Below are 11,577 nucleotides of genomic sequence, written 5' to 3'. Positions count from 1 at the left end.
ATTGAGAATTTCCCAGGTGGGGGTGTCATGTGGTCAGACCCGTAATACACAGAGTGACTGTTGAGAGCAGAGGCAGTGGTATTGAAGATGAAAGTGCCTACCATTGCACGGGGCTAAGAGCTGCAGGTGGTCCCTTGGATGTAATGTGTCATTGTCACAACGAGAGCTGTGGGTTAGATGAAGGGAGGCTTTCTAGGGTGAAGTCTGTTATATTTTGGGATGGGCTGCAGAGAAGTCTTCTGAAGTCTGCTTATAAGGAGACATTTAAAAGCAAGTTCAAATTAGGTGCGTTCATTTCTCAAGTCAAGCAGCCAGACTGGTGAGCTCGTAAGGCCCCCTCCAGTGCCAGGCTTCTCCTCTGCTCTGCCTCTCCTTGTCTTCTTACTCTCTATTTTGTGTTTTTCATGTGTGTGCCTGGCCTGCTTGGTACAGTGGGAAGAAGTCAGTGGCTATGATGAAAACCTGAACACCATCCGCACCTACCAGGTGTGCAATGTCTTCGAGCCCAACCAGAACAACTGGCTGCTCACCACCTTCATCAACCGGCGGGGGGCCCATCGCATCTACACGGAGATGCGCTTCACTGTGAGGGACTGCAGCAGCCTCCCCAACGTTCCAGGCTCCTGCAAGGAGACCTTCAACTTGTACTACTACGAGACTGACTCTGTCATTGCCACCAAGAAGTCAGCCTTCTGGTCTGAAGCCCCTTACCTAAAAGTGGACACCATTGCTGCAGATGAGAGCTTCTCCCAGGTGGACTTCGGGGGAAGGTTGATGAAGGTCAACACAGAAGTCAGGAGCTTTGGGCCTCTTACGCGGAATGGTTTTTATCTTGCTTTCCAGGATTATGGAGCCTGTATGTCTCTCCTTTCTGTCCGTGTCTTCTTCAAAAAGTGTCCTAGCATTGTGCAAAATTTTGCAGTGTTCCCAGAGACCATGACTGGGGCGGAAAGCACATCTTTGGTGATTGCTCGGGGCACATGCATCCCCAATGCAGAGGAAGTGGACGTGCCCATCAAACTCTACTGCAACGGGGACGGGGAGTGGATGGTGCCCATCGGGCGCTGCACCTGTAAGCCTGGCTATGAGCCTGAGAACAGCGTGGCCTGCAAGGGTAAGCCCTGAGGCTCTTGAGGCCTCTACTTCCTGCCCTCCTGGGGCAGGGCCGAGTCAGCAAAGGTCCCTGCCTCCAGCTTGGGATCATAAAGGAACAGAAGAGCCTAATGGCTTCTTCTAAAGTTCTGGGGGGAACCTCCATCTCCAGTGCTAGGCCTTATGATTTTCCAGTTGTGTTCAACTGGATATCCGTATTTATGATGGGGGGAAGAGATGGGGAGAATTCCAAATGGTGGATAATAACTTAATAACCACTCAGGTATATTTAGTTTTGGGGACACTGGCACTCATATTCTCCTTCTGTCTCTCTTTCTCCCTCTTTCAGACACACAGACACACACACAGACCCACACACCTGCATCCAGTCCAGCCCCGTGCTCTGAGGTGTGGATTATTTGGGTTGTCATAGACAAGTCACTCAGGGGTAACTGAGAAATGACTGAATTTGGAAAATATTTTCGTTCATTTCAGTCCAGCTCCCACAGCACTCAGCTTGGTACCGAACCCATGTAGCTCATTAACTCAAAGCCCCCTGACATGGCTGTCTTCCTCCAGGGTCTCAGTGCCAGGCCCTGGGGCAGGAATGGGGTCTAGCGTTAGTAGGTCCTGGAAGGAGGTGAAGCTGTTGGAATCGGGGTGGGACAGTACTGTGTGTTCTACTACCTGTGCTTCGGGATGATACAGAGTGATGGCGACTGTGCAGATGGGGGTGTCAGGGTACCCTGTGCTCACACTGACCCTCCTCAGTCCAGGAGAACACGTGTGCAATACATGGCAATAAACGTGCTGAACTGGCTTGAGACTCGATCTTCTCTGGGAGTTAATAGAGGGATCTAAAGGGTCCATGGCTCATCTGTTGCCTGAGTACATGGAAGCTGAACAGGAGGGAATCCAAAGTCGGGGAAGAGAAGACTGTTTTCCTTTATCTTTTGCTTGTGGCTTTCAAAGTTTCAGATTCTTTCAAGAGCAAGGCTTCCCATATGGACCTCAGAAACCACCTTGACCCTAACTCCTTACTAGGGTTGCCCCAGTCCTTTGGGGACAAGTTGGAGGTGGGGGGGGCTGTGGTTGCTCTCTCTTCTCCATCATGAGCTTCATGCCAGCTGTCCCCCGTCATCATCCCCACCCTGCCTGAGCATCAGAACATCCCTTGCGTGTCTCCTTCCCCACTTACCTTGCTCGCCAAACACCTGCAGGCAAAGCACCAGGCACAGGATTGCTAATGTCCACCTGCTCTGCGATCCTTTGGACTCAGCTAATTGCCTGGGCTGGGGCACTCACACAGCCTTGCTGAGGCCTGCTGAGAGCGGAGAGCTGTGCCTTTGTGTCTTTATTGGGTTTCTTGGTTATGGTATCCGTGATGGATGATGTGGAAACTGGGGGGAGAGAGTGCCAGATCAAGTGATGAATCAACACAGACAGGTTTGAAACCAACCCAGCCTGGTCCCACAGTGCTCCTTTTTGTCCCATTGTTTGGGGGTGGGAGGGAGGTGCCCTTGGGCATGTGTCAGGGTCTGAGTGGAGACCCAGGCCCCAGGCTGAGTTCTTAAAGGCGCAGGTGCGGCAGCTGCCAGGCACACTCGCAATAGCACGGGTGATTTCTCCAGGCTTCAAAGGGTTGCCACACTGCACTTGCTGGCTGGGGCCCTCTTGTTTCTCATTATTTCCTGAGCAGAACGGCAGGAACCAGAGCAAGCATTGATTGGTTCTGATTTAATTGGGACTCTGGGAACAGGCTCTCATTTCTCTGGGCTAATTGGAACTTTTCTCTTTGGGGGGGTTCTTGTGTCCCTGTTGCTTGTCCGTCACCTCCTGTGGTTGTCCTGGGAGGGCCTATGGGGACAAATATGTAAATCCAAGTGGTTACTTTCCATCCTCCCTACTCAGCCCCACCCTCCTCCTGACTTTTGGTGGATGTTCCTGATCTAGAGCTGTCATGAACCTGACATGACTTCACAAACTACTTGTCGCAAACTCACTGGAAGCTGGAGGAGATGGGGAGCCCAGGACATCATCACTTTGCCATTTCAGAGGCACAGGCAGCCACATTTTGGTGGCATTTCTAAGAGCAGAGAGTGGCAAGCCAGGCGGCATCATGGGTCCTGCAGCCCAGCGGCCTGGCTGAGCTCAGTGCCCTAGAAAGGCAGAAAAGCACCTTCTCTTCTGTCTCAAGAACTTTAAGCTGAATCTTCCAAATCCTTTGACCTTGGCTCTGCTGGTAACCCGGGCTTGATGGCTGAGCCTGACCTCCCTCCCCAGGGCTCATAGCAAGGGGCTGCCTGGGGAGGTAAAGGGGCCTGGGGCATAGATGGTGATCTTGGGAGGATTCTGCACCCTTTGGATGGGGATGGGAAGTGCATGGGGAGGTACTTGTAACTAGTCCTTGGGGTGTATCTTCAAGAGAAGGTGCTCAATTCATTTTGGATGCTCATGCTGTGGGGGTGTCATGTGGGCACTGTGACCCTTCACAGAAGTTCTGGGGTGGCCTGCTTAGTACAGGCAATTCTCCTGAGGCAAGAAGCATGGAGATTGGTGGATGCAATAGAGACCTGTAGGTGAGAAAGTCTTGTGAGTCTCCATCAGCTGTCCTGGTGGGACTGGAGAACGAAGGCAAGCTGCTCTCTCCCTATACAGCCCTGGGAATTGATGCCCTGGAGCCCGGCTGGGAGAAACCTGGATGGTTCTGTGATTCACGGTTATGTTGATCTGATTAACTTTCTTTTCCGGATATTTGAATCTGAGCCTCTGCATGTGTCGAATCTATGGGGTGACAGAAAGAATATCTTTTATATTGTTCTTCTGGCAGTTCAGACTTTCATCACAGGCAAGAATCTTATTCTGACTTTTCCCTTTGCATCTGCTAAACCCTCTCCTGTCAAAGACATGGTGACCAATTTCTTGGTTTTGCAGAAGCATCTGGGGACCAATTAGGCAGCTCAACCAGCAAAGAGTGGTCCTGGCCTAGAGCTGTTCCTGTTGTGAGGAGGGAGGGTACTGGAAGGAAGGAGTGGCAAGCAGAGGAAGCCGTGGGGGGAGCTTGCACATCAGGCTGTGCAGCAAGAGGCTCACTCACTTTCTAGAGGTCTCCATGGCCCAAGGCCTGTTCCAGACTTATCCTTTCTGCACACATAGGTTGGACTGATCAGGCAGAATCACGGCAGCCTGTTGACCCCAACAGTGACTCTGACCCCATCATGTATTTATCTCTGTGAAATTGTTAATTACTAGGAAAATGGCCCATATGCCCCACTTTCAAGTTTTATGCTCTTAGTTTAGCAGATTAATGAGAAATCATGGCTTTGTCTTTCCCCACCTGCATGCCTTCCCTGCTCAGGTTGATGGCTAAGTCCATTCTCTTTGTGAGTCCCTGTAGCCTAACTGTCCCTGGGCCAGGGAGGCCAAGAGCTGGTGCTTGGCAAGCTCCCTCTGTGCTGTGGAGCCTAAAATGTTGCATCAGCTAAAGTTGGTCTCGGGGGTCAGCTAAGATCATTCCACCTCTGGATGTTGGCAGGGCCTTGGCAGCTCCTAAAGAAGAACAGAGCTGTTCTCAGCTGTTCTGTGTCCCTCATTTTGTGTCTCTTCTGCTCCTTAGCATCCATCAAAGGCCCGCCTTGGGCCCTACAACCTCGTGGGCACTGTCTGTGCAGCCCTCCCCACCCCGCCCCCCCACCCCGCTCTTCGGCCACACTTCCCTGCCCCTCCCCCAGGTCTCTTTTTCCCTCCTTCCCTCCCTCCAAATGGGGACTGTTTTCCTTGGTGATTTTCCACCTACATGTAAATTCCTTCATGCCTGGAAACCCAAGGAACATTTTGAACCTTTCAACAGTTTCGGCACCTTTGTCAACCTGAGCAGCCGAGATGAGCCAATCTATAAGCCTGGGGGAATTGAGACAAAAAATCTGCAGGATTCGAAGGGGGGAGAAAAATGTGTCTAATTTAGCTCCTCTTGGAAAAAAGAAGTTTCTGGGGCCTATTTCCACCTCCCTTCATCCTGGGTGTTGAAAGAGAAACTGGAGGCCTGACAGAGCGTGTGTGTGTGTGTGTGTGTGTGTGTGTGTGTGTGTGTGTGTGTGTGTGTGTGTGTGTGTGGTGCTGTGCTGGTGGCTGCATTCAGGGGCACTGAGGAACCTTTTCTGCTCTGCTCTCTGGCCCATCAGCTGTTGGCTGGTGACTGAGAGGAAGGCCACAACCTAGACACCTCCTCTCAAGCCCCAGGGAGATCCGCTCTGCGGAGGCCAGGGTCATTAACACCGCAGCCTGGTAAGATGAGCTTCATGATAGGATTGTCCAATGGGCTACTTCATTGCGAAACTTCTCGGGCCTCCACGGTGGCTCTGCCCAGCGCCCTCCAGAGAAGCCTCCTATGTAATTGGCTGGATGTAATGGGCTGTGACACCAGCATGAGCAACAGTAAACAGCTGGAAGGATGCCCTCTGCCTCACCGACTCCAGCACACGGGGCAGGGCTGCATGGTCCCAGACTCTGGTGGCGGCAGGGGACAGCAAGGAGAACAGGGGAGAGGGGCAGCTCTGGGTTCCAAACCCCCTTGGGCTCTGCATCGCCCCTTCTGCCTTTGAAGGACAGGGGTAGAAGCACCCAGATACAAGAAATCATGATTCTCCCAGGTCAGTGCTAGCGTAAAGAGAATGTTCTGTGCATGATAGCTGTCCTGGGTAGAAGTCCATCACTTAGTAAATATTATCAAAGATGATGACGAAGGCACCATACGGTCATTACTGAGTTGGTGTGGGCAGTGGAGACATCACGGGGTGAGCAGTTCAGCTGGGGCTCTGGGCCCACTACTGCACCATGAAGAACCATCGAGCCTGAAACAGCCCAAGCCGGGGTGGGAGCGGGGCGGTGAGGGTGGGGGTGGGAGTGGGCAGGATACGGAGAGACCATCTCTTCTGACTGCCTCATTTATCCATGGAGAGAGGGCGGCCAGAGAGCATCTCTGGATACCAGTCCAGGGAGCCCTGGTGGGTAATGTCACAGCTGGTATCAGGACCCAGGTCTGGGAGGCCACCATCTGCCTCTGCTTCTGAGTCTGGTTTTTGTTGAAATTAACCGTCCTTGGACGCACAACATCTGTTTCCAGGAATATCCACCCCCTCTCAGCTGTTTTCCCATGAACACTTTCTCTGTGTCTGTGTCGTCCCTTGTTTTATCTTGGGTCCAGGCGCTCCGTGGAGCTGTGCTCTACAGTCATACATTTCCTCACCGTACAGCACAGGGCTCCACGTTGACTACCCCCATCTTCTTTTTAATCTTTCTGGGAGCAGTACCATCTCTCCAGATGTTCTGACATGTTGACGTGCCTGTGAGCCAGCCAGAGGGGCATGGCATCTGGGCGGGGGTGGAGTGGGGGGCTGGTGACACCAAGCTCCCTGGGAAGGGTGAGGTCTAAGGTTTTGTGCTTCCAGAAGAGGACAGGGGGGATGGCAGGGCTGTGGGCTGGAGGCCTGACTGTGGCTCTGTAATCGTCGTCAAGGAACAGCATGGGCCCAAGGGCGGAACCCGGGCTCAGGCAGGCCTGTGGTCAGACTTACCCCCTTTGCTTCCTGTCCCCAACTCTCTCTGGAGCTGGACAGCCCCTGTATGCAGAACCTGAGCACACACATCTTCACAAACTTCCTTGCCTGGAGGGTGAATCACCGCTTTTGAGTTTGAAGCATGGAGATGAAAACTCCCACTGGTTCTGAGCTTGCCTGGACCCTCCGTTCCGGACCACAGGAGCTCTGATGATCTGAGCTCTGTTTCCACTGCTTTGGCCCGTTGACAAGCTGTGTTGACAGTGCCCTAATGCTCCTGGGCCTCAGTTCTCTCTCAGGGCAGCGGGGTGAAGATCCCGAGAAGAGTCAGCTCAGGGCAGCTGCAAATGGTGAAGGAATGCATCCTGTTTGCACACCGCCAGGAGCAAGTCTTATTTTGCCAACAGGGCCATGGCAGGGACATTGAGTGAGGGACACCCTGGCCTTTCCCTAGGGGAGGGGTCTCTGTCTGTAGATGCCCTGTCTGTACTGTTCTTGCTGGCTAAGAGCTGGAGTACCAGTTACCTGGTCAGGCAGCTGCAGCTGAGCCTTCCACTTTTGTTTTAAGGGCCAGTTAATGAGGCAGGGCAGGAAAACCCCAGGGAGATGTGGCTTAGGACAGAGGAGTATGTCTCGATCTGCTTGGAGCCCCGGGAGCTATCCTGTATGACAGAGAGCATCTTGCCTTCCTGTGTGCCCACCCAGCCTGCCGCACGAGGAGTCTGTGCAGCTGCAGGTGTACTGGGTTCACCCTCTCGTGTGTGTGTGTGTGTGTGTGTGTGTGTGTGTGTGTGTGTGTGTGTGTGCGCGCGGGCACGCTCACGTCCCAAGAGGTCGGGAGGAAATCAGCTCGGCTACGTCAGGCCCTGGAGAGGTTGGTGAGGGTAAGGAGGCACTGTGGGAAGCCTTAGGAGGCTTCTTGGAATCACAGGACAGAAGTTTAGGGCCAGGAGCAGCCCTAACAAGGGTTTTCATTGAGGGTGGGACCCGGTTCAGGAGAAGGGCTGGACCAGGCCCTTCAGTTTCTAGCTTGTCCCTGGCATCTGTCTGGAATAGCCCACCAATGCTGTGGGCACACAGTGCCCTTAGTGGGGGCTGGAGTTACTTGGTCTTCAGGTATGACCCTTGGGGCCTGCTCAGGTCACCTCCTTGCAGGCCTTGGCAGTTCTGGCCTCCCATTCCTCAGTCTAGCTGGATTCCACTTGTGAGTTCCTGTGGATGGAGTGTCTCTATGCTCATTCTTTCTCTAGGTTCTTATTGGACACCTACTCTTGCCAGGCTCTTTATACTTATACACTCAGATGAAGCGATTATACTTCTGAGAATCTGCTAGATTCTTAGCTCTTAGAAAGCACTTGCAATATCCAGAAGGCAAGGGGACCACAAGTGGCCTATGGAGGGTGGCCCCTCCCAGCTAGGTAAGGCCTCTAAGCCCACCAGATGACACATACTTTGCTTTCCCACAGCGGTCCCCCAGCCTGCTCTTAGACACCACCAGGGATGGGGACACTCTGGCTTCCTGAGGCAGCCTGGTTCATCACGGAGCCCTTCTTTCTAGGACTGAAATGAACCAGGGGCCCACTGCTCTTGTTCCCAGGTTGGAACTTTTAAGCAAATCTCCCTTATCCCAAGTTACCTTTTGTTGTTGTTATTTTTTAAATGCTTTGAACAGGTAGGACTTATGAAATTAAGTTTCTCTTTGACTCTGGTCCTGATCAGGTCCCTCACTGTTTTAGTTTCTGAGATTCTCTTGCCAATAGGGTCCATGCATTTGCACACCCAGAATGTAGACAAGTCCTTTCCTCATCTACACAGGGCTTACTGCACAGGGTTTTTCACCTAGTTCCCGCGCCCCCCCCCACCCCCACCTTCTTGCTTAACAAGGAAAGTTAGCAGTGATTTGGTTGGTTGTATTACCTAGAAATCTGGCCTCTTTCTTTCCAATGATTGTGTAATATTCCACTGGATGGTTGTACCTTTATTTAATTGGTCCTTCATTTATATACATGTAGGTTGCATCCTGTGTTTTGCTATTTCTAAACAATGTTTCAGCAAACATCCTTGTGCCTTCATCTTTGCACTTAAGAGTGAGCATATCTGTGAGATTAATTAATTTATTTATTTATTCAATGAATATTTATTGAGGACTTTCTGTGTGCCATGGACTTTTCTAAGAGCTAAGATGCAGCAAGTTCTTAGAAGTAAAATTGCTGAATCAGAGTATATAAATTTTTAATTTTGATAGATATTCCCAAATAGTCCTCCAAAAAAGGACATTTTCTTCCAATTTTTGCTCCCACCAACAATGAATGAGGGTTCCTGTTCCCCATACCTTTGCCAAGATAATAAAATATCAATTGTTTTTATCTGTGCCAATCTGACAGATGAAAATTGGCCTCCCACTGTGGTTTCAGTTTCCATTTGTCTTGCTATGAGGGGCATTGAACATGGCAAAGTTCCACAGATTGCCCTGTTTGTGGGTTGAGACACAAGCGCTCCTATGTAAGGCATCATTACATTAGGTGGGTTTGCACTTGGCAGTCAGTTTGGAGTGTGGTCACTCCACAATGTAGTCTACCCTTCACTCTCCTCTGGTCCCTTCCCTCCTTCATCCCACCCTTCATGCATTCTTTGCCCGTCTCTAGCCTCAGGATTTTTGGGCACGTGCTGTGCACCTATTTCAGTGTTTCCCGACTGTGGTAGGGGAAAGGAGAACAGGTGGGACAGGACAAGAGCCGGTGCTGATGCAAAAGGGCCATGCCACCCTTCTGGCCAGTCTCAGGAAGGCTGGCTAAGCCCGGTTTGGGGGGAAACACACCTCACTTTTCCCGTCCTTCCTCTCCTGCCAGGGCCTGTTCTGGGCTCCCTGCTCCCCTTCTTGCAGTCCTGCTCTGCCCCACGCATCCCTCAGCTCTCACCCTTTGCCCAGTCCCTCCACCTGGAATCGCTTCCTTTTACTCTCTCAGCTTACCTCTGGGGCCTCGGGGCTCAGCTCACCCTGGTGACTCCCACTGCACTGCCCCTTCCTATATCACCAGCCCTCAGCCGGTGCCTCCTGCAGCCTCCTCTTCATTTCTTCTGCAGCCTCTCACCCTCACTAGACCTGCCACCCCTTCCGCGGCAGCCCTGAATCTGTCTCGGTCCCATCCCTGACCAGGTGTCCTTGCCCAGCCTGCGGAAGCCCCGGGCCTACTTCTGCCAGTGGGTGTTGTCTGAGCCCTGGGCTGTGGCTCACTGCCTCATTCTCTTTTTGGTCTTGTCTTCAACTCTGCAGCAGTTCTTTCTCTCTGGGGCCATGGACTTCCCACCTCTCTTACTAGCCTCAGCCTCCTTTCCCCTCTTCCTTACTCCCCGTCTCCCCTCTCCTCTCCTCTCCACTCCTCTCCCCTCTCCGCCCCCCTTCCCATCTTCCCTCCCTCCCTTCCTTCCTCACTACTTTTCTGTTTAAATATATTCAGGTTAAAAGGTGAGTCAGCTTAAAGAAAAATAATACGTTAAATAATAAATTTAAAAATCTGGCATGTAGATATGGCAAAAAGCTATCAAGATAATATGCAAATGACTGATGTTTAGAAAACTGCTGACTTGCCCCGTTTACCTAGGTTAAGAAAGCAGCCTGTATGCTCTGCAGGGCAGTCCCACACTCCATTGTCAGATCATGCTGACGGCTCTGATTTGGGTACAGAGCAAACTTCTCCGGACTGGCTTTCAGCTTGCATTGAGGCACTAGTGCAGCGTGGTTATCATTTATAGAGCACTCATACGTACCGGCTGCTCTGCCAAATTCCTCTCCTGCATTATCTCTTAAATCCTCACTGTAGCCCTATGAAGTACATACAATCATCACGCTCGCGTTTCAGTTGAAGATACTGAGGCACAGAGAAGCTAAGTAGCTTTGCCGAGGTCATGCAACGTAGGACTCTGAGGCCTGGCTGATAATTCTTATTCTATATTCCTCTGACAGCTGGAGAAGAGCAAGATTTGCTTAGGGGAAGACCTGTGTTTTGTGATGGGAGCTAGGGCTTCAGTGTCCCACGTGGACTGAGATATAAGCCTTCCCTAAGGTACCCAAAGAAAAGCCATCAGAGTTTGATCAGCATTTTCCATTGGCCAGGGATGAACCAGGAGGTTCATGGAGGGACCATGCTCACGGCAAGAATGAATCAGAGACACACCCCTCCGGCTCCATGGTCAGCCCAGCTCTCACGTTTCTCCTCCCCAAGCTCCCTACGGGCAGGGCCACCCCTGATGAGCCTCTGTGTCCCAAATGCCTACACTGTGCCATCTGTGAAATGAGAACCAAACAAAACACATTGAAAACAAAATTGGTGGAAGCAGGATGTGAGCTGAGGAGGAAGAAAGGCTTTGCAAGTAAGTCAGACAGAGAAAGACAAATATCATATGATAACGGTTATATGTGGAATCTAAATTTTAAAAAAAAGAGTGATACAAATGAACTTATTTACAAAACAAAAGCAGACTCACAGATGTAGAAAACAAACTTATGGATACCAAAGGGGAAAGATACTGGACGGAGTGGGGAGAGATAAGTTGCGAGTTTGGGATAGACATGTACACACTACTATATTTAAAATAGATAACCAACAAGGACCTACTGTATAGCACAGGGCTCAATATTGTGTAAGAACCTAAATGGGAAAAGAATTTGAAAAAGAATAGATACATGTATATGTATAACTGACTCACTTTGCTGGACGCTGAAACTACCACAACATTGTTAATCAACTATACTCCAATATAAAATAAAAATTTAAAAAAAAAAGATGTTTAAGGGCTTCCCTGGTGGCGCAGTGGTTGAGAGTCCGCCTGCCGATGCAGGGGACGTGGCTTCGTGCCCCGGTCCGGGAAGATCCCACGTGCCGCGGAGCGGCTGGGCCCGTGAGCCATGGCCGCTGAGCCTGCGCGTCCG

At 51.3% G+C, this 11,577-nt stretch overlaps 1 protein-coding gene across 1 annotated transcript in view; it reads left to right on the top strand.

Moving 5' to 3' along the window:
- EPHB1 (EPH receptor B1) overlaps positions 1-11,577 on the top strand; it is a 437,960-nt gene that overhangs the window by 158,613 nt on the left and 267,770 nt on the right. The window contains exon 3 of the mRNA XM_007108469.2: positions 433-1,114. Coding sequence (XP_007108531.2) covers positions 433-1,114 — 682 coding nt within the window. The remainder of the gene's footprint in view (positions 1-432; positions 1,115-11,577) is intronic.

This window comes from Physeter macrocephalus, chromosome 1 (assembly GCF_002837175.3).
Source record: "Physeter macrocephalus isolate SW-GA chromosome 1, ASM283717v5, whole genome shotgun sequence".
Taxonomy (NCBI): domain Eukaryota; kingdom Metazoa; phylum Chordata; class Mammalia; order Artiodactyla; family Physeteridae; genus Physeter; species Physeter macrocephalus.
Note: the sequence above shows the minus strand (reverse complement) of the source record. Positions and strands in the feature narration are given on the sequence as shown.